Below are 22,728 nucleotides of genomic sequence, written 5' to 3' on the forward strand. Positions count from 1 at the left end.
TCTTTTTTTAAAAAATAGTGTTCCATTGGCTGCTTTCAGCCCTCAGGTACAGAGACTGGTCTTCAGGACAAGTTACATATTTTTGTTAGAAGATTATCAATTTTAAATTTGATTTCTTTAAGAATTCTCAAGTCATCTGAATCTGCTGGTCTTGTTCTTTTCAAATTTTTCAGTGATATCTAAAACATCTCTTATCACCGTTATTTGCCTTTCTTCCTCAGTCTCCCTTCCTGAGAAAGTTAGTTTAAGCGCAGGGATCTACCCTGCTTATTTCACAGTGAAAATTTGAGGTACAGAGTGATACCATCTCCAGTACGCCCTTCCCTGACCTTCTTATCGTGTGCGCATCCTTTCCAGCAGGTTTCTGTTTGCCCATTTATATCATTGCTGTTATATAAAAATCAAAGACTGTTATGTCTACATTCCCCCATATTATTGGAGCTAACACGCACCATGACCACTAACTCTTCCCAGTTGTGTCTTCATGACACATGACATCCTCAACCCTCTCGCCAGGCAGGCAGGCAAGTCACCATGCAAATTCCACAACAACAAACTAGAGACGAGCTTGCAGTATCCCCTAATTTGGATGAAGTCAGTAAAGCCATCAATCCAATGAAGAACAACAAAGCTAGTGGACCTGATGGGATTTCTGCTGATGTCTTTAAAGAAGGTGGGCCTGAACTTACACAACAACTTCATAAGATCATTGAAAAAATCTGGATGAGGGAGGAGATCCCAGGAGACTTCAGGGATGCCATAATTATCACCTTTTTTAAGAAGGGTGATAGAACAGATTGTGGGAACTATCGAGGTATCTCTCTTCTTGCTACTGCAGGTAAAATCCTTGCAAGGATCCTCGCAAATCGCCTCCTGCCAATCTCAGAGGATGTCCTCCCCAAATCTCAAAATGGTTTCCACCCTTCCAGGGGGACAATGGACATGATCTTCACTGCACGACAGCTTCAAGAAAAATACCGGGAGCAGAAATGACCTTTATATATGGTGTCTAAGGCCTTTGATACTGTGAATCGAATGCTCTCTGGACCATCCTTCTGAAAACTGGATGCCCTGATAAATTTGTGAATATTTTGCGACTCCTTCATGACAACATGACAGTGACAATATGGGATAACAATGGCTTTCGGAGTGATCCATTCAGAGTTGGATCAGGCATAAAACAGGGATGTGTCATTGCTCCTACCTTATTTGCTGTCTTCATTGCTATGATTCTACACCTTATTGAAGGGAAACTTGCTACTGGTGTGGAAATCATATATCAAACAGATGGAAAGCTTTTTAATCTCAGTAGGCTGAAAGCAAAAAGAAAGGTAATGTCAACCTCTGTCGTAGAACTTCAATATGCCAACGATAATGTGGTCTCCACACATTCAGAGAAAGATCTTCAAACTATCCTAAATGTGTTTGCAGAAGCATATGGAAAGCTTGGGCTCTCACTTAATATTAAAAAACCCAAAGTGCTTCATCAACAGGTACAAACTAGTCCCTCTTCATGGTGTGATGCTGGAGAATGTTGATTACTTCCCCTATCTTGGCAGCCATCTCTCTGTAAAAGCTGACATCAGTGCTGAAATTCAACATCATCTGAGCTCTGCGAGTGCCGCATTCTCCCGAATGAAGCATAGAATCATAGAGTTGGAAGGGGCCTTGTAGGCCATCGAGTCCAACCCCCTGCTCACAGCAGGAAATCCACAGCTAGAGCATCTCCCGCAGATAGCTGTCCAGCCTCTGCTTGAAGATATCCAGCAAAGGGGATCCCACCACCTCCCTTGGCAGTGTTCGAGGATCGGGATATTTGCAGAGAGACCAAAATGCTTATTTACAAAGCCATTGTACTACCTACCTTACTGTACGCCTGTGAAACATGGACCATTTATAAATGCCATTCCCAACTTCTGGAAAGATTCCACCAACGTTGCCTCTGGAAAATTCTGCAAATTACTTGGAAAGACAGACGGACTAATGTTAGCATTTTGGAAGAAGCAAAGACTACTAGTGTTGAAACAAATGATCCTTCAACATCAACTTTGCTGGACCGACCAAGTTGTTCAAATGCCTGATCACCATATTCCAAAGCAGCTACTTTACTCCCAACTTAAAGATGGAAAATGGAATATCAGTGGACAGCAAAGAGGTTTATTAATTGATTGATAGATTGCATTTGTAATATTGCATTTTCACCACTGTTGTCCACGCACTGGTAACCTCTAGACTGGATTACTGTAATGTGCTCTATGTGGGGCTGCCCTTGAGATTGGTCCGGAAGCTGCAGCTGGTGCAAAATGCGGTGGTGAGACTGCTCACGGGAGCAGGGTATCGCCAACATGTCACCCTGCTGCTGAAAGAATTGCACTGGTTGCCCATTTGCTACCGGGCCAAGTTCAAGGTTCTAGTTTCGGCATACAAAGCTCTATACAGCTTGGGACCAGGATACTGAAAGACTGTCTTACCCCTTATATGCCCAGTCGATCACTGCGCTCTGCAAGTGAGGGCCTCCTGCAGATACCATCTTATCAGGAGGTTTGTTCTGCACAATATAGGAAATGGACCTTTAGTGTGGCGGCACCTACCCTGTGGAATTCCCTCCCTTTGAATATTAGGCAGGCGCCATCTCTGCTATCTTTTTGGCACCTTTTGAAGACTTTCCTCTTTCAACAAGCCTTTTAAGTTGAGACCTATCCCAGTCTGCATCTGTGTCAGAATTGTTTAATATGTTTTTTAATAATGTTTTAACCCTTTTTTTTAGCTAGCATGGAGGGCAGCAGACTGGGAAGGCTGATCTAATCAATTATCAAAAGTATCAAAAGCAGTTAGAACTCTGGACTACTGAAAGGTGACAACAGATGGATCCGTGCAGACATCTGTTGGAAGTGTGTACCAAGAGAAGGGATGTCCTGCCACTTATGCTGAACTTCATACATTGGAGGGACATAGAGCAATATTCGACCTCTATGTTCAAGGTGGTTTGTCTGGGAGGAGATAATTCTTAAGACTTGAATTGGTCAGAAACTCCATGAAGCTTCAGGAGCTCTATGGTGATCTGAATTGGACTGAATGGGTTGTATGCAACTATTTCTTAGAAGCTTGGCAGCCTCTCTGAAGAACACTTAGTTAAATCTTGTTACTGGCACTACAGGGAGGGGAATTGGTGGGCAAATGTTGTCCCACATCTTGCAAATGTATTCTCTGCCCTTGTTAAAGGATGTTAAGTCTGTGGACACAAATAAAATGTTCAACTGGCTTCTTGAGTGGGATGTGAACAGAGGTGCTGGTCTGGTTCAGCACTCAAAAGTTCTCTCTGTAGTACCCTAAGTTTTAAGAAAAATACATTTATCTTACAGTACTTAGTCAACTCACCAGTGCACCATTAAGGAAGGCTTTTACCAGTTTACATTTTCAAACTATGTCCTCTGTGTATCTTGAGGGTAGATATCATACATTCCCTGTGGAGCAGTGCTTTTGTCCTTGTGGCCAGGGTCAAGTGGACGGCATTAAACATGATGTTCTACATTGCCCTTTTAATGAAACAATAAGAGGAAGGATGTTGGGTCAGATTATTGCCAACTTCTCCAGCTCAGAAGCAGAATGCATCACCTGCTTGTTGGAAGATGCATTTCGTCAGCTATCAAGTAACCATTTTTACTCTTACCTTTTAAAATCAGAAAGAGTGCTGGAAATCCTACTAGATGTCTGGCTAAATTGTAGTTTTAGGACTTGTCCTAGAATATGGACCATTTTTGTTAGTGTTGTATTTTTATTTTATTATTTTTTGGATATATGATGTATTAATGCTTTTAAATTCTATTGACTGTATGAAGTATTACTGTTCTTGTGTATGTTTTGATTTTCTGTGTTAAGACCTGTGGTTACAACATTAAACTTACTTACACTAAGTCCTACTCAGAGTAGACCCACTGAAGTTAATGAGCCTAAATTAGTCCTGTCTATTAACTTCATTGGGTCTGTTCTGAGTAGGATTTAGTTGAAATACAGCACAGTGATTTCCTAGCCAAGTTACAGTGGTTTAAAGGCACTCTGTATTGACATTATTGATTGCACTTCCTTTTAGTCTCCTTCAATATAAATAAGCAAGACTTGCATTTTCATTCCAGGACTTGGTTTTTAGAATTACTACAATCAGAAACCGGTGAAAATAATACAGTTATCTGTGAAGAAATGGCCAAATTTCTTGTAAATAGTTTCAAGGAGAAATGTCAAGCTGTGCTCAAATTGGCTTCTGCAGCAGATGATGATGATAAGGTAACATTCTCAAGTATGTTTTAAGTGATGAAATATCATCTGATCAGGAGATCTGTGGCTGTCCTTTACATTTACGTTTTCTAATTCAGCTCAGTGGAAACAGCTACACTATGTATATGCTGTAGCCGTTCTTGATGGACAAAACAGCAGACTTTTTAAAAAATAAATGTTAACGTTGCTTTGCATCCATGGACTTTTCTCCACTCTTGAAATAAATAGGGATGCTCTGTAAGTGAGCAAACTGTGTATGTGCCCAGTTTTCTATGTGAGATATTTTGATCTTGGTGGTGGAGTCTATGGTATCAGGTGCATGAAATATGAGAGATATTTGTATATGTATGTGGACAATTCCTCTCTTGTTTAGGAAAGCTTTGATATAGCACGGAGCTATGTCATTGCAGCCCTTAACTGATGCATTGTACTGAGAAGTTTTATATAATCTGTTTTCTGCAGATGACGATTTGCAATTTGCACAGTAGGCACAGTCAATCCAGCTGGAGTTAGACCATTCTAAGAAACAGTTCTAAAACTGAATAAATAATATGCAGATGAAAATCTTCACTCTTTCTGCCTAACCACAAATACTGTGTTTATACGTCTGAATGATATTTTATTGAATCTTAATGTAAATAATTATAGTTACTTTGTTCTGCCAGAGAATTATTACAGATTTCCCCTATATTGCTCTAAATTTAAGTTTGCTTTTGGTTTTTTTTAAATAGGGTATCACCCTTGCAACAAAATTTCTGTTCTTGATTCTGTATTTATGATTCTGATGTGGATAGGATTTTTGTAGCCCAGTATGTTATTTTTTTTATGGTGGCTTGCCTTTGAAAAATCAATACTAAAAAGGTTCTTAAAAATTCTGCACAAGGGTATTCAAAATTCTGCACCAAGAAAAACTGAATTCTGCAACCTCTATAAAGCATGCATATTTGCTTATTTTGAATAATTATGTATGCAAATGAAGGCTGCCCTATGACCATGGTCAATCTCATTTAATGACCTCTCTGGCTCCTCTGATTTCAGTAGCCATTTACAGCCCAGAAATCCTAGAAATATACTTTTTTTAAAAAAGGGGGCAGCTGAGAGTTCAAACTATTGCCTATTTTCCATAGGAAGCACTAGTCACGATTCGGCTTCTTGATGTTCTTTGTGAAATTACATCAGACTCTGGACAACTGGAATGTTTGCAGGCTTGCCCTGATTTGCTTGAGGTGGCTGTCAGTAAGTAAGAGACACATACTTTAAAAATGTTGTAACTTAAAGAGAGTAATGGTTTGTATTTTGCTTGAAACTAGATTTTATGAGGAACTATTAGTCAACTATGACTAATAACTGACAAATAAAAAGCAGAAAATTGTTAGCATGAATTTTCCAGCATCTGTATTTTGTTACTGATATACTGGCTTTATTACGTACCCTGGACTTTATTTGGGTTGATTTGGGTTTTCTTCAATCCTTTATATATTTCTCTGAACAGTGCTATCAGTGGTTCAAATCAGCAGTGTTTACACTCTAGAGGAGTGTTCTTCAATCTTGGGTCCCCACATATTGTTAGACTACAACTCTCATCATGCCCAGCCAGCTTGGCCAATTGTCAGGGATGATGGGAGTTGTAGTCCAACAACATTCAGGGACCCAGGGTTGAAGAACAGTGCTCTAGAGCCTTGGGCTTGTGTTTCTTGTGAAGTGCTGCTCAAGCTATCATTCATTCTATCTGATCTGAAACAATAAGTTTACGTGCTTTGTAAAATTATACAGTGGCCTGGTTCACAGGTTTAATGTGACTGTGCTGCATACTGGTGCACACTGCTGAGGTATACTTACTCTACTCCTTTCCTCTTCTGCCGTGCTTCTGTGAAACAGTTGAGAGCCTGGTTTGTCATGAGGTCTGAACCTGGGCTTTGTGGTCTGTTTCTCTCCAAAGAAACCATGAGTATTAACCAAGGTATTACTTAGTTGTTCTTGGTTTACTGCTTATGGTCTGTCAGACATCATGACAGACCAGGCTCTGTCTTGTTTTCTAGCGGTGCAGCAGCAGCAGCAGGAGCTGGGAAGGAGTGGAACTTTTCAGCAGTGTGCACCTAGCACATTGCTTGTTTACATTAAACCCATCATTTAATTTTTTTTTTATTAAGTATGTTGGGTCCAAATCTAAGAGCGCCCCCCCCCATGGTGCAGGGGCGAGCTAACGCACCCCCTCCCCCCTGGATAGGAGTGCAAGCTTGGCAGTGTAATTTACCTGTCTCAGTGGTTCAGCCAGATACCAAAACATCAAGTAGACACACAATAGACACACAATACTGCTTGATCAAGAAGGGGTCTCTAAACTGTACAGACAGCAGTTTGACAGGGAAGAGAGCACGGTTTATTAATTGAAGCATCATTATATAGGTTTCAAAAGCAAAACAATGTATAATATTATTAAAATCATAAGAAAGGAATACAGTATTACATAGATAAAGCAAGCGTATCATCTTATCCTTGTTACATTTCTCATAATTCTTAAAAAGCGAAGAGTTGATAAAGAATTTATATACTTGTCAATCTAAGAAACTTATTTTAAGATAAGAACCGTGAAAGAAAATTGGATTGACACTAATAAGAGATAAAGATAGAGCTATTATGCCTGTAAAAGTTATCCTCTCAGCAATATGACGTAAATCTTTGGATACAATTCTAGCAAAGTATTTTGGGAACACTGTTTGAGAGAGAAATAGCAACAATCCAGGGGGCGATACATCTTATCTCTTTTCCAAGATACTACCGCCTGAGAGGAGCCTCTGGGTGTTATCTCTCACCAGAGAAGAAACGAAACTTAGAGTCTTCTGTTCCCCACCCTCTTAGTTCCATGATTCATTGCGGTATTGTCTCTGACTACAATTTAGCATTTCTGAACACTCTTGGGGCCTAGAAATAAAATATTTCTTAACAAGTATATAATATATGACAAAACAATTAATACTTTTAAATATAATTCATTAAAAGAAAAGGAAAATAAAGAAGGAAACAAACAGGAAAAATATACATATATATGTTTAGCTTTACCAAGTAACATAATATTATATTGTATTATAACAATTCAAAAAAATTATATGGATATGCATTCTCCAAATATTTTATCATTCCAAAACATAATTAAAATTGACCATTGCTCTATGAACCTGTTAATTTGCCCAATTTTCTCTCTCCTATAATTTGTGAGTTTCAATAACGTTACAGTTTTCCAGATTTTTTCAAACCAATCTAAGATTGATGCTCTATTTTCTTCCAAGTTTAGCAATTACTATTTTCACAGCAATTAACAGATTTGGTACCATTTCCAGACCTGATTCATAGTTTGTTTTCAACCATGGCTCTGTGTGATATGGAAACCAGGTTTATGAGTAAAAGGATTCTATTTCATTTCTTCTCTACTGTAAGAGAACAGAGAGCTAAACTGAGCAATGTTTGCTGCTTTCAGTGCAAATGGGTCTGCCAATATGTTTGGAGATCGATAAGCATTTCTACTAATTTGACACAAGTAGCCCAGCTGTTATTCCTGACTAATTAAATACAGGATAGCATAGAAAATTGAAAACATATGTTATGGTTCCCACACATTTCTAGCAAGTAGGTTTAAAATTATTTATGACACCTGTTTAAGCATGCTACAAAATTCATTTAACCTTATACTTGAAGTGTTAACTAACTTCAGGACACCATCAGTATATAGATCGTTACACTAACCTTAACTGAACCAATGAATTTAGGACATGACTTAAAATGTCACATGCCGGAATCTGATCTTGAATGCACCAGAGGCAGAGCACATTCATTTCAATGGAACATGTCCAGGAGAAATTCTAGAGCATTATACAGATTGTGTCTTTAGCTAGGGGCAGACAATACATGTGTTACAGGCTTCTACTTTTTCTGTGCTTTTCCCCCATAAAATATGGGAACAGAGTGGTAGACAAGATAAGACGGGGATTCATATACAAAAAGTGCTTGAAACGGAATATAAATCAACTTATTAAACCAAAACATAAGTTTTGAAAATAGTAAGTTGCACAACTTAAGAAATAAAAAATTATTGCAAAGTCTCAAACCATACGTTTGTGAAGAATGAAGTTCCAGCCAAGAATGGTTTGTTATTTTGCAAATTATTTTGTAATATTAACACATGCAGACTAGTGTTTAGTAATACTATAGAAGTGGAATTTTGTTTCTTGTGATGCACCTCACATTGTATTTTGATATGTTTTCTGACATACTGGTTGCAACCTGTCCTGATGTTTGAACGTATGGTAATATTTTGTCTAATGTATTTTCTGTTTTTCCTTTCTGGAGTGATTCACAGGATGTGCTCCTAGACCTCATACCCACCCCTTAAATTCAGATTGATTTCCTTTTGTAATCAGATGTTAACAACTGTGAAGTAAAACTTGTTTTTACTATCATGGACATTCTAAAGTTAATTAAATACTTTGTCTGTTTAGAAACTTTGCAGCTTACACATCTTGCTGGGAAGCAGAGCACAAACATCTTCACAGTAACTCATTCTGCTACAGGGCAGGAACAAATCTCTCATCCAGCTGTGGGGTTTAAATCGCATCTAATTCGCCTGATTGGAAATTTATGTTACAGGAATAAGACTAACCAAGACAAGGTAATAAAAGCTAAAGAATATAAGAAATTCATTGCACAGTTTTTGTAGTACAAAATAAATGTGTACCTCCTACAAAATTCTGCAAAGAAAAAATGTCTCTTCAGTAAATAATAAATATACTATTTTCCTTGTATCTGAAATGGTCCAAACCAGTTAGGTTGCCTGATAGCCAGGCTGACTGGTTAGAAGCTTTTAAAAAAGAAGAATGCTTCATAACAATGTAGGGAGGCTTTAAGTCAGTTGTTATATTTTAAAACCACTGCTGTTAATTCCTGGTGTTTTATGTAGGACTATACGTATATGCTAAAAATACCACAATTCTGCTTATTATAGGGAGGGTCATAGTTCTACGCATGACACTGAAGCCCCACTCCTGATCACAGCATATTGGACTCAGCTACCCTAATGACTTCTCAGATTTCATGAGGCACAGTCAGCATAGTTGCAAGCATATTTTCAGAGCCATAGGAGCTAATGGGTGGGATTTAACACTAGTCCTACTCAGAGTACACTCAGTGAAGTTGTTGAACTTGACTAACTTAGGTTTATTAAATTCAGTGGGTCTGTTCTGAGTTGGACTTAGCTGAACAGAACCCAATACTTTTCAAAACAAACCTTGCAACTGATTTGAAGAAACTTAATTCTGCACTAAGCACCACAGCCGTCATTTATTTTTTTGTAGTTCTGGGTATACCTGAATACATACAGTCTTTGTTACACACAACGGTTTCACAACCAGTGAGAGTTTTTATAGAATCAGGCTGACATTTTGAAGTTGATCTTAGGGAATTAGGTGGCCAAAACTCCTCCCCTCCCCTCCTCTCCTCTCCTGCACACACCAGAAGGCAAGATGCTATAAGTCTCTTTACAATAGTACTTTATTCATCCAGTTAAGATGGTTGATTTTTATTTACTGTCTTTTTACAAAGTAGTTTGTTTCCCAGAATCACCTGCTGTCCCTCCAGTCACTTATTTTCCTACACATATTTTACTCAAGGAAATTGGAAGAATCTCATGAACAGCTATCAAGGTGCAACTGTGAAAGAAATGAAAGGAAATGCCATATATTGTTTTTGGCCAATCAGTTATTTTATTCTCCAAGTCTAATTGGGATGGAGCTGATTCTCACATACCTCATAAAAAACGTTTGATCTGTCTGTGTATTGGAAGCAGGAGCAGTATGTAGGGGTTCAAAATTACTATAGTTCAAAGGCAGTTGTAAAAGCCACTGACTAGTTGGTATCTGAGAAATCTTCAGATTGTCATATCTTAGCTTATTAAGCCAAAAGATCTGCAAATATTTTTGCCTGCACAGGCAGTCTCTTTGCTCTTCCTTCTATGGCATGCAACAATTAAGCAAGGAAGTCTCTAATTAACATAGTTTCCTGTTTCATATGAAGTGAGAAACTGTGATTACGAGATTTGGAACAAGCCAGGGTATTACACCACAGTTTTTTGAAAATTGCTTAATTATCTTGACATGTCTATCTAGAAAAAAATTGATGGACATATATCTCAAGGATTGGAAACTTCTCTTTGACTTTTTGTAGAAGAATAAAATGATATGATGTTAATGAGATTTGATACCAACTAAGATAACTGCTGGAGGAAGGTGATTTTATAATTTATCAAGAGACAGGTTTGTTATATATTATAGACCTATAGCTGAACTACGACAAATCGGAAGTCAATAGTTTTTTTTTGTTTGTTTCTTTTTATTGTATTAGTTTTAATTTGTGTTTTTCTTTTTGTATTGTCTTGATTTTGAAAATTTGAATAAAAATTAATTGAAAAAAAGAAAAGAAAATTGCTTAATTATCTAAAACTCTGGTAGCCATAGTTTCCTGGTCTGGATAAAATGGGAAGCTGTAGTTAATACAGATATAGTTTATAGTTCCTGATTTAATTGCAGCATGCACAGAGGATGGAATGAAGAGGCTATATGTACAAGCAAAATGATTGTGCAGATCCTAGTTTAATAAACTGGAATATTATCATCTACCCTGGGCCAATGTGAATTTCATTCTCTACACCTGGTGGCATTGCCTTCTACATAAGCTTGCTTTATTAGAAGGTCTTGCAAGAAATGGGATGCAATGAGTTTCTAAGTGGCAGGGGCCAATATATTCCTCCCTGCTCTGATCTGGCTCCCTCAGCTTGGGAATTACCCATAGGATCTGCACAAGCCACGTTTTCTGTGTTTTTACCCATTACTGTTGCTATATGGGAGCAAATCACAGTGAAACAGTTTTGTGGCAGCACCTATACTGCAATGTGTAAATGGGTCTGAAGCTGCCAACTGTATTCAAAAGTCTAAGTACAGAAAAGATGTAAGAAAAAACTTGAATTTTTAAGCAAGCAACACTTGTTTAAAAGAGTCATTGGTTATTATGAGAACAGAGAATTGGTGAGTTTTAATAAGGCTGGATCTTTCAACAACTTTTGATATGCTTGAAGGGGAATCTTGCTGAATTGACAGTGATACTTTGTAGGTGAAGAGGGGATCACTTTACAATGTCTCCATTCTTGTTCAGGAGGATGCAGGGGGTTGTGATGGACAAATGGTCAATTTTATGAACAAGGTCAGCTGCTTAGCTAGATTTCAGACCTCATGCCTCACTTAATTTCTGGAAGTAGAAGTACAAAAATAACTGAAGGTTGAACAAATGTTGATTTAAATTAAAACATTAGAGATAGAGTCTCAAAGACTTGAAGAAGATGAGCATTATTAAACTGAGAATGTCATTTTAGGATCTTTTAATTTGCCAGTGAGGTGTGTGTTTGCCTGGAGTAATTGCTTTCAAATCAGCCTATGATAGATGGGTGGTTGTTGTTTTTTTTTAGATAGTTATGAAATACTCTTTTGGATTAGCTTATACTAACAATTGTTGAGTGATAAGGTGAACAGTCGAAGACGCACTGTAATTTCTTAAATAGAAGTGAACATAATTTTTGTGAAATTATTTTTACCCTCATTTTGAGAGCCAGTGTGGTGTAGTGGTTAAGGTGTTGGACTACGACTTGGGAGACCAGGGTTCGAATCCCCACATAGCCATGAAGCTCCCTGGGTGACCTTGGGCCTCTCAGCCTCATGAAAACCCTGTTCATAGGGTTGCCATAAGTCAGAATTGACTTACAGGCAGTACATTTACATTTAAGTATTGTAATGTTGACACGTTCCATTTCTTGCTTGACAATTTCTAACTTTCCCTGGTTCATGCTTCTCACATTCCATGTTCCTATTGTGTGCGTTGTACAACTCCAGACTCTCCTTTCACATCTGTGCACATCAGCCTCTGGGCTTCCTTTCAGCTTTGACCCAGCTGTGTCATTAGTCACAGCGTTACTTGTACTTGTCCTTTGTTTTTCCCCAGTAGCTCGTTGAGTGCCTTCTGACCTGGGGGGTCTCATCTTCCAGCACTATCTCCTGTTGCATTTTGGATACTCTGTTCACAGGGTTTTCGTGGTAAGAGATATTCAGAGGTGGTTTACCATTGCCTTCCTCTGAGTTTGGATGCATTTTAGTCTGGTGTCTCAGCTTTGACCGTTCCACCTTGGGTGCCCCTGCTAGGAGTCTAGCCTCTTGGTCTAGACTCCTGACGGCATTGCTCTTAGCTTCTTCAACACTCTCAAACCCCCTCACCATGTTAAGGTGTGTATCCTGGAGGGGGAACCATCAAATGTTAAGAAAGAAATGTTTGTATGGACCAACAGAACCCACAGAGTAGGTCATATGCCAGAAAGGAAACAAAACTAGAAAGTGAAATATTTTGAAGGGAACTATTAAATTATTTTCCAGATTAGTTAAGGTAAATAAATTGATAGAAATGTAGTACATTTCTTCTTATTATATAAAACATCAGTGCTCTTGTATCCACTGCAGGGTTCTTTTGTTTTGGTTGTTGCTAGGCTGCCAAACATCTGGAGAAAGCAAACACACCATGAAACCTTGGTAATTTTAACTTAAGAAAGCAGTATATAATCTAGTGATCGATTGCTGATGCCTCAGGCTCTTCTGAACAAGATGGCACATGAAGCCGTGTCTGCACTGTAAAGCTTAGTGGTACAACATACGCATACCTTGGTTATTGTATATTCTTTGTAGTAAATACAAATACAAATGCTGATGACACACACCTCTCTCTCTCTCCATTCCATTTGAGTAAGGAGAGGCTGTGAAGGTGTTGGGCAGGTGTCTGGAGGCAGTGATGGGCTGGATGGGGGCCAGTAAACTGACACTGAATCCTGATAAGACAGAAGTGCTGTGGGTGGGTGGTTCCTGTGCCTGGGAATTAGGTGTACAACCTGTTCTGGGAGGGGTTGTACTAGTCTTGAAGGAACAGGTTTGTTGTCTAGGAATACTCCTGGATTCTAGCTTGTCACTAGAGTCCCAAATGGCTTCTGTGGCTAGGAATGATTATGCCTAGCTGAGGCTGATTTGCTGTACAGGCTATAGCTGTTCCTGGACCAGGATAGCCTGGCCTCAGTTGTTCATGCTCTGGTGACTTCCCTTCTGGACTTCTGCAATGTGCTGCTCTTAAGGATGGTCCATAGGCTGCAGCTAGTGCAGAATGTAGCTGATAGACTGGTAAGTAGGGCAGCCCGATGGCATCACGTGTCACCAGTCCTAAAAGCTCTACACAGGCTGCCAGTGAACTATCGGGCCCCATTTATGTTGTTCGTACTAGCATATAAAGCCCTAAATGGCTTGGGACTCAAGTACCTAAAAGAGCGCCTTCCTCAGTATCAAGCATCTTGGACCCTACACTTGGCTGGTAAGGCCTTGTTGGTGGTGCCACTGAGGGCTGCCAGCTTGGCACTGACCTGTGACAGGGCTTTTTGAGTGCTAGCCCCTCATCTGTGGAACTCCCTTCCTAGTAAGGTGCATCTGCCTTCATGACTATTGACTTTCAGAAGGAATTTGAAAACATTTCTGATTATGCAGGCATTGATAGCTGAAGGAGACTACCTATCTGATCACTGATGAAAGAATGTTTTTAACCGTAACTGTGTTTTAGAATGTTTTAAATGTTTTTGAATACTTTTCCTTTTCTTGTAAAATGGTTTTGTTGATATATTTGCCACCCTAGGTTTCTTCGGGAGGAATATAATATATAATATAATATAATGATTTCATAGATGCATAAATAACAAAAGCAAGTTACAGGTTTATATAAACTTTAGCCATATTAAACTTAACACGTTTGACTAATATGTATATATTATTCAAGTAAGATCCATGCTGTTGAACAGCTTACAAGAAAGATGCTACTGGAATTACTGCAGTAATTTAGTGAGGGGAAAATAAGCAGCCGTAAGAACATAAGAAGAGCCTGCTGGATCAGGCCAGTGGCCCATCTAGTCCAGCATCCTGTTCTCACAGTGGCCAACCAGGTGCCTGGGGGAAGCCCACAAGCAGGACCTGAGTGAAAGAACACTCTCCCCTCCTGATGCTTCCGGCAACTGGTTTAAAGTAGAACATTAGCTAATACAGTAGAGAACGTGTATGAGTGGTTTTTCCCTTGCTATATTGCAGTTTTCACCATAAAATAGGACAAAAAACTGAACTGCGGGAAAGACTGTGCTGTTGTATTAGGGACATTTGGAGGAGCTATTTAATTTGTCTGAAATTTCCCTTATTAGGGAGTCATATGTTGGGACTGTTGCCCTCTGAGTTCATGTTTTAGCATAATTCACATCAGACACTTACTTTCTATTATCATTATCATCATTAATTTTGTATTCATATACAGTAGCCTACAATGGAAAGGGTGTATAAACATTTTAAGCAATGGCAAACTAGCTACTGTGCTGGAGTTTGGAGGCATACTCTGGTTGAAAGTACTGTATTAAACTGTAGTATGAATTATATAGATGGATATAGCACACAGGTTTGCTTTGCATAGCATTGAACAATGCTTCGGACGAGTGTTTTTTCATGTGGAAATAAAAATATAGCAAAAATACAGCATTTTAAGAATAGTATTTTCTGGTATAACTTATGTAGATCCCTGCCATGAAAAGTATTAATTGGGTATGTGCATCTCTGTGAGTGAGGTGGATTCTCTGCATAACAAAATCTATAGCACTACGTTGGTAGTGAATCCGCTATTCAAGTTTCCTGTCACAATTTATTTATTTATTATTTGATTATATCCAGCCCTTCTTCCCAGCAGGAGCCCAGGGCAGCAAACAAAAGCACTAAATTTAAACTTGTTCATTTCTAAGGTGCTAATGACAACATCTTTCCCAGATGGCAACAGTGTGATTTTTTGCAATTCAAGTAGCACCTGGACAAGAGTAAGTTTTCATTATTTTTTTGTGTCAGTGAGAGTTGGCCTGTCATGATCTTTATCATGCCATTATCTGACTTTGATGCAAAATGTACTTTGGATCCTGTTCATAGGCTGAAGATATTTCCCTTCATATAGTCCAGGTCTCTCTTTTTTAGTCTTATTTTAATATAACCGTGGAAATGTAAAAGTAATTAAAAATTACTAAAGTTGCAGTCCATCAGTTTTCTATATGAAAGGTTACCATTCAACTGTCAAACAGGAGATATTTTCAGCAATGACACTGTAGGGTTTTTTTTATAGATCACTTGTGGAAACTGTAATAAAGTCCAATCATAATTGCAATAGGGTGTAGGATGTGTCATTCTGGGAAGTTGCCACTACTTGGGTGGTTGTGGTGCCGAGATCTCTGCTTGTCTGCAAGTGAATCTTGAGAATTGCAACCTCAGCATGAGATGGAGTTCTGTCTTAGACATAAGTCATCAGCATAAAAAATATGATCTTCTATTATGTACACTTCTTACAAAGACCAATTCAACTTTCCTCATCTCAATACTGTTTTAAACAAATTAAGGGGTATGTACTGTTGATAGCATAAGTTGACCTGATTCTTGCCCATGGCACTTGGCGTGTGCTAAACAATAAATCAAAACTAAAGTGGACATTCTTTACTCAACTATTTTATATAAAATTATGTTTGGTTTGCTTTATACATAACAGTTCTCCTACATTGTAAATCTTCTTGATCTCAGTAGAAGATATATTACATATGAGGCAGTTCTTAATAACTCTCCTATGCAAGTTAAGGTTCAGCATAATTCCGCTTCCAAAAGTATATTTAGAGAACTCTTCATGGAATGATGGCTTCTTACAATTTTTTTACAAAAATAATTGGAGCTGTATGAAGAACAAATTATTCTTTAATTTATAAAATTAAGTACAAAACTATATAAACAAAATAATACGAAACTATGAACTAGGGCTGTGCTTAGCCCCCATGCCCCATGGTTCCAATCTGGGGGGCATCAGGCCAGCCTGACCTGAGGACCTCCCCCACCCTGCCCCAGATCTGGGCCCAAATAAGTTTGGGGGCAGGGCTAATGTTTAATTAGGGGTTTAAAGCCCTAATAAAACATGTAGCTGGGAGAGGGCGGGGGAAGAAGACCTTGCATCCTCTTCCCCCCAATGACTGAGACGGGTTAATTCTGCAGGATGCTGTGATCGCAGCACCCTGCAGAATCAACCTCTCTGCTGAACAGCTGATCAGTGGAGGGGAGTGATCCTGGGCTCATGATGCTCTGTAAACTGCTTTCCTAAGGAAAGCACATTGTAAACCACCACCCCAGGATAGCTTCCTCGGTTCAACAGCCGATGAGCCAAGGGACTGATCCTGTGGAATGCAAGTTTGCATGGCACTTTCTCCTGTGCATGATCTCAAAGCTGATCTCAGATGGGTAGCTAGCTCCACCTAGCGGTTGAAGGCAGAAGCATGCTAAAGAACTTTGTTTTTACAAGGACTTCCTGCTCTGCGTGCCTCCGTATTTCAGTTTCTCTTCTGCCTTCCACCAGGAACGGTTGATCTGGCTCTTCTCTGCATTCAGGCCTGTATAGTTTGGTGTTTTTTTCCTATTGTGTGTCTGTACTTTTTCCTTCCTGTACTTTTCCCTATGTGTGTCTTGTTTAAAACAAAAAAGGGGGTTGTCATTTTACATTTCTCCCCCCGAGACTTTGTGGCGGTACTGAGCCAATCATGAAGCAGCCACCCCACTGCTTCGGCTGCGAGACCACTGTCTTCTTTGTTGGGCTCTGCTCCCCCCAGCCTCGTTTCTCAGGCGTGTCTGTGCCTGCCTACCGGCAATCACGCAACTGGCCTCCTCCTTTCACGGCGTGAGCGGGTACATCTCTTGCAGCGTGCTCCCCAGGACGCCAAGTGCCTGCGACCCCCCTCCATCCTCTCGCCCGCAGAAGGCCTCAGCGGGACACTACAGCGGCAGGGGAAGCATATTCGCCTCCCCCCGCAGCTCATCAGCACCTGGCCCAGCTATTATCACAGCCCTTAGCCCCCATAAGACCTGCAGGGTGGTTTGCGCACATGGGAAAGGCAACCCGCAAATCGGACCACCCACCAAAGAAACCTAAGTCACTTCAGCCTCACACTACAATGGAAGTCGTGCCTCCGCCATTATCCAACCAGGCCCTAGGGCCTTTAGGTTCTATCGAATCCCAAGCTTAGGTAGCCATAGCCCGCCCCTCTTCCAGCAGGCACGAGGTGGCTGAGACGTGTACTGTCGCTGGCAGGGTGGCTCCACGACAACTGGCACCTAAGAGAAGTAGGGGAACCAGTCACGACAGGCAACGGCCTGGTGATGCACAAGGGGCTGCACCAAAGGAGGCTCATAGCAACATGTGTAGGTCACAGAGGGACCTGGAATCCGTATCTGAGGAGGAAGGCACCCAATTCCAGCCCACCCTGGAGGTGATTTTTTCTACGTTGTCTTCTCCGGAGGAGTTTGAAGGCTTCCTCGAGACAGCTATGTCTCACCAAGTGTTGCAGGAGAAGAAGGGTGAAGCATCCTTCATTTCACCCTCTTCACGTCAGGAACTCCAAGTTCAGGGGGTGGTGCACAACCCACACTGTTCTCATGCTCAACCTCTACAGTTTCAGTTATCACTGCACATGATACAACCATGTATTTTTCTCCAGATACGTGACACCAGAGGCGGAAGGCATAGATGCTCTGGCGTCCCAGTGGCCTCAAGGACAACTCTACGCCTTCCCACCTCTTCCGATCATTCCCAGGGTACTTCAAAAGATTGGAGCCTAAAGGGCAAGAGTTCTACTGATAGCTTCTTGGTGGCCAAGGAGACCCTGGTTCCCGGATCTCGTCAGTCTGTTGATCGATCCTCTGTGGCAAATTCCCATCAGGGAAGACCTGTTGTCGCAGGGACAGCTTCTTCACCCAGACCTGGGATGGCTGGCGCTCATGTCTGAAGATTGAGAGGCGATGCCTCTTAAAACGAGGCATTCCAGCTCAAGTGGTGGATACTATGATGGCTTCAAGATGCCCTTCCACAATTAGAATATATGAGACTACATGGAAGGCCTTCTCGACATGGTCACAAAAGAAGGGTTTAATTCCAAGGAGGTATAAATGACATAAATGGCAGGTATAAATGACATTCTCTGCTTCCTACAGGATGGCTTGTCCTTGAGTGTTAGGCCAACACTCTCAGACACCAAGCTTCAGCCCTTTTGGTGGTTCTGTCTACATCTCCGGAGAAACCGCTGGGATCCCTGTTGGAATGTATGAGGTTCAACTCCAACTTGGTGGGTTGAGGCTGCATGGGGTTAAAAAGGGTAGCTAGGGAGGAGACCTCTTTGGTTGCTAGGCTATACCTGTCCTTTGATCCATGCCGTCTCTCCCCTTCCTGCTAGACTGATATGCAAAGGATGTTGATCCCAGTTCCTTCCCGCCTTCCCAGTTCCTTCTCTCTCTCGAGAGGGGAGCAGACATCTTTCCTTTGTCTCTCCCTCTCAACCAGCATGAGAGCTGCACTGGGACCAATGCAGACTGCTCCAACATAGCTAGTTAGCTAGATATAGAACTCTTTCCTATCAAGCATGTACTTCCAGAATAAAGTAGTTCTTTCTTATTTTGAAGCTTAAAGTCTCTGTCTGACTAATTTGCAGGGAAGGTAGAATCTTAGCAAAGATTCAAACACACACACAAGCTCGCTCAATACTCTCTGCTGTGCTACGCAACTCAATAGAATTCTGACAATCTCATCCGTTACTCAGGAGTTTTCTACATGGAGCAACGGCATTGGCACCTCCTATGATCCATCATTACCCAACTTGGGATCTGCACAAAGTGTTAACAGCCCTACAAAAGCCTCCTTTTGAACCCCTATGTCAAATTTCCCTACGTCTCCTGTCCTTTAAGGTCTTGTTCCTTGTGGCCATTACTTTGGCCCGGAGAGTGTCTGAGCTGAACACTGTGTGTTTCATAAGGATAGAGTAGTGCTATGTACTGTCCCTTCTTTTTGTCCTAAAGTACTGTCTACCTTTCACTGTCAGCAAGAGCAAGTACTTCCTTCTTTTTGTCCTAATCCCATTCACCCCACAGAAAAAGCATGGCATTCACTGGATGTGCGAAGAGCCCTCAAAGTGTATATCTCTAAAACATCTCCATCAGACAGATAGTTTGTCTCCTTCCACCCAGCGTCTTTAGGGAAGAAAGTGTTTTTGTCCACGCTCGCTAGGTGGATCAAGGCATGTATCACACTGGCCTACACCTCTCTAAAGTTAGCCCAGCCGGCCAGGATAGTGGCCCACTCAACTAGGGCAGCAGCCACATCGGCAGCATTCTCATGCCACACATCTATCACAGAGATTTGTAGAGCAGCTGCATGGGCCACACCTAATACATTTATTAAACACTATAAGATTAACACATATGCATCAGCAGAGGCAGCTTTTGGGAGGAGAGTGCTACAGCACATTCTCCCATATCACTAGTGTAATCAGCCCAGCGATGTTCCCACCCCACATGGGTCAGCTTTGGTATGTCCCACCTGAGATCAGCTTTTCCATGCACAGGAGAAAAGACATTTGGTCTTACCGTAACATGGTTTTCTCTGTGCATGTCAAAAGCTGATCTCAGGGCCACTCCCTAGGATTGCTGGGCTGCCATCACTGTCTTTTTCATCTTAGGCCTACAGCAGAGAGCGTATGAGTGCTGTTGTCTCCTGTTTCGTGTCGATGGTTCCTGTTATTTCTCTTTGTTCTTTCCTCCTGTTGGTTGACTTGTTATCAAAAACTGAAATAAGCTGCGCAGAGCAGGAAGCCCTTGTAAAAAAACACAAAACTCTTTAGCACTCTTCTGCCTTCATCCGCTAGGTGGAGCTAGCTACCCACCTGAGATCAGCTTTTGACATGCACAGAGAAAACTGTTTTATGGTAAGACCAAATGTCTTTTCCTGCAGGAAAGCACCTTGGAAACCTGCATTGCACAGGTCTGCTCCCTCAGCTTGTTGGCTGTTGAGTCTATGGAGCAATCCTGCATGATGCAGGTTTGCAAGGTGCTTTGCTGCAGGAAACTAGCACCTACAGGGATCAGGGGGAACAGCGCGTAGGCAGGAAGGACAACTGGCTGTCTCTTCTCCCTGTCTGATGCCCCAGACCCTGACAGTCCCCGGTTGCTCTGGGTCATCAATTCCAACCTGGCTCTCAGAACCTGTCTTGGCTGAGGCCTGAATATTTATTTATTTAATTTATTTATTATTTGATTTATATCCCGCCCTTCCTCCCAGCAAGAGCCCAAATATGTCTGAATGGGCCCAATTTGACTCAGGCCTTGGCCGAATCTGCAGTACAGCTCTACTGTAAGGAGCATACAGTTCAACAGCACATCTTTTTTTTCTTTGGTTACAAAGACAACAGGAGAAGTCGCTTTTCCAGTCCCTTACCGCCAACGCTAAGAACTGCAAATGAGGATGTAGACAGGACAGTTGTGATTACGAGTTTGGTGATGCTGACTGATGGTCTCTGTTGGGAGAGATACAAGAGGGTTGTGATACTATTGGTTTTCCTTGACCTTCCAGTGGCTTTTGACACCGTTGACTATGGAGTTCTGGAGTGGCTCAGGGAGGTGGGAGTGGGAAGTACTGTATTACAGTGGTTCTGCTCCTGTCTTCACAGTTGCTACCAGAAAGTAGTACAAGGAGATTTTTGTTGAGCTCCGTGGCTCTGGGGCTGTGGGGATCCCACAAGAATCCATTCTGTCTCTTATACTGTTTAACATCTATATGAAATTGTTGGGAGCTGTCATCAGGGGATTTGAAGCACAGTGGCACGCAGCTCTTTCTTCCTGGAAGGCAAGCCATTAGATGGATGTTGCTGCCATCTTTTGACCACAGGTAGAATATACAGCATAAAGTTGAGGGCTAGTTTCACGATATCTCCCAGACCATTTCCTGCCTCTTCAACCAGGTGATTTGCCTTCTTGTTAGCTTCTATTCAAGATTCAACATTGAGGTGTGCCCCCCCCTTTCATCTCATGTGTTTCTTGTCACTCTGGTGAGTTCTCATCCACTTCAAATGTGTCTGAGTGGAAATTGTCTGTCAGGGTTCTTTGATCCCACCATTTCTCCCTGTGCCTGTTCCCAGCTTCGGCGGCTCCTTGGTTGTCTTCTCCTCTTAGCTTTCCCTTTGAATATGGTGTGATTGGCAGAGTATGTCTCCCTTCTATCCATATGTCGCCTGGCACTTCCCTTCTCCCCTGCTCCATCCCTCAGCCATAATGGTGTCAGCTCACTTGCTCAGTGGCCTTCCTCCTGCCTTTCTCTATCGCATCTGACCCTCCTCCATCAGGAAAGCTCTTCAAGCTTGACTTCCTCACCTTGATAGCTCTGAAGGAAGCATACCTCCATGTACTTACCCTCACCACAGACAATATCTGAGGGGTGATTATGGCACATATCACTTTCAGTACTGAATGCTGCCCTTCAGCTTCTCCTCTGCAACAAGACTATTTACAAAGATCATGGTTACCCTGGTGGCTCACCTGCACCTCCAGGGCAACCATGTCTACCCATATTTGGACAACCTCTTGGTTTAGTCAGAGATCACCCCAAAGGCAGAACGAGACATCCAAATCACCCTATTGGTGATACAGTTGAAGTTTTCTGATCTACACCTGTGTGCCCTTCTCAACACCCACTGGGCCGTAATTTCATCTTTGGAGAGGGTGCTGAACATTTCCACAGTAGCAACATCCCTCCAATCCTGTTTTTCAGCAGACCTGATGCTATTAACAAGAGTACTCAGCCTCTTCATTTCCGTGATCCAGATTACTCCATGGGTGCATCACCAGAGAGGGCCTCTGGCCATATCAGAATGACATAGCATCCAGCTGGCACCACCTAATTCATCTCTCATGGCCTCTGCGATCACCCTTCCAGTGGTGGATAGTGACTTCCAATCTCAAGAAAGGCATCCCATTGCACCCCCACCCCCAAGGACAGTGGTAACCATGGGTGCCAGCCTGCAGGAGTGGAGGGCACACTGCCAAGCAGACTATGTATAGGGCTAGTGGTCCCCAGAGGAGAGTCTCCACAGCATCAAGTGGCTGGAGCTTCACGCAGCTAGCTGGCCATCCGACACTTCACTCACAAGTTTGATCTTCATGTTGTCTTATTGCATACAGACAACAACACAGTGAAAGCACATGTCAGTAGACAAGGGGGCACACATTCCAGGACTCTTCAGCTAGAGGTGGAGTCCTTTTTCAACTGGGTGGATGTCCATCTCCTCTCAGTTCAAGTAGAACACTTGAGTGTTGACCTGAACGTAACAGCAGATTGGCTCAGCAGACAGCAGGTGGCCCTGGGGGAATGGAGACTGCACCCAGTGGTCTTGAATAATCACCGTTGTGTTAGTAGGCAACTACTGTATTGAATGAATACAAAAACCAGATGTCCCAGAGCATAGTCTGAAAG

General features: G+C 41.5%; 1 protein-coding gene across 6 annotated transcripts in view; it reads left to right on the forward strand.

The window, feature by feature from the left end:
- Positions 1-22,728, forward strand: part of ATXN10 (ataxin 10) — a 141,504-nt gene that overhangs the window by 81,369 nt on the left and 37,407 nt on the right. For all 6 annotated transcript variants that reach the window (XM_061582452.1, XM_061582455.1, XM_061582449.1 and 3 more), the window contains 3 exons: positions 4,134-4,281; positions 5,400-5,508; positions 8,766-8,935. In XM_061582452.1, the coding sequence (XP_061438436.1) occupies positions 4,134-4,281; positions 5,400-5,508; positions 8,766-8,935 (427 nt within the window). The remainder of the gene's footprint in view (positions 1-4,133; positions 4,282-5,399; positions 5,509-8,765; positions 8,936-22,728) is intronic.

This window comes from Rhineura floridana, chromosome 8, assembly GCF_030035675.1.
Source record: "Rhineura floridana isolate rRhiFlo1 chromosome 8, rRhiFlo1.hap2, whole genome shotgun sequence".
Classification (NCBI taxonomy): Eukaryota; Metazoa; Chordata; class Lepidosauria; order Squamata; family Rhineuridae; genus Rhineura; species Rhineura floridana.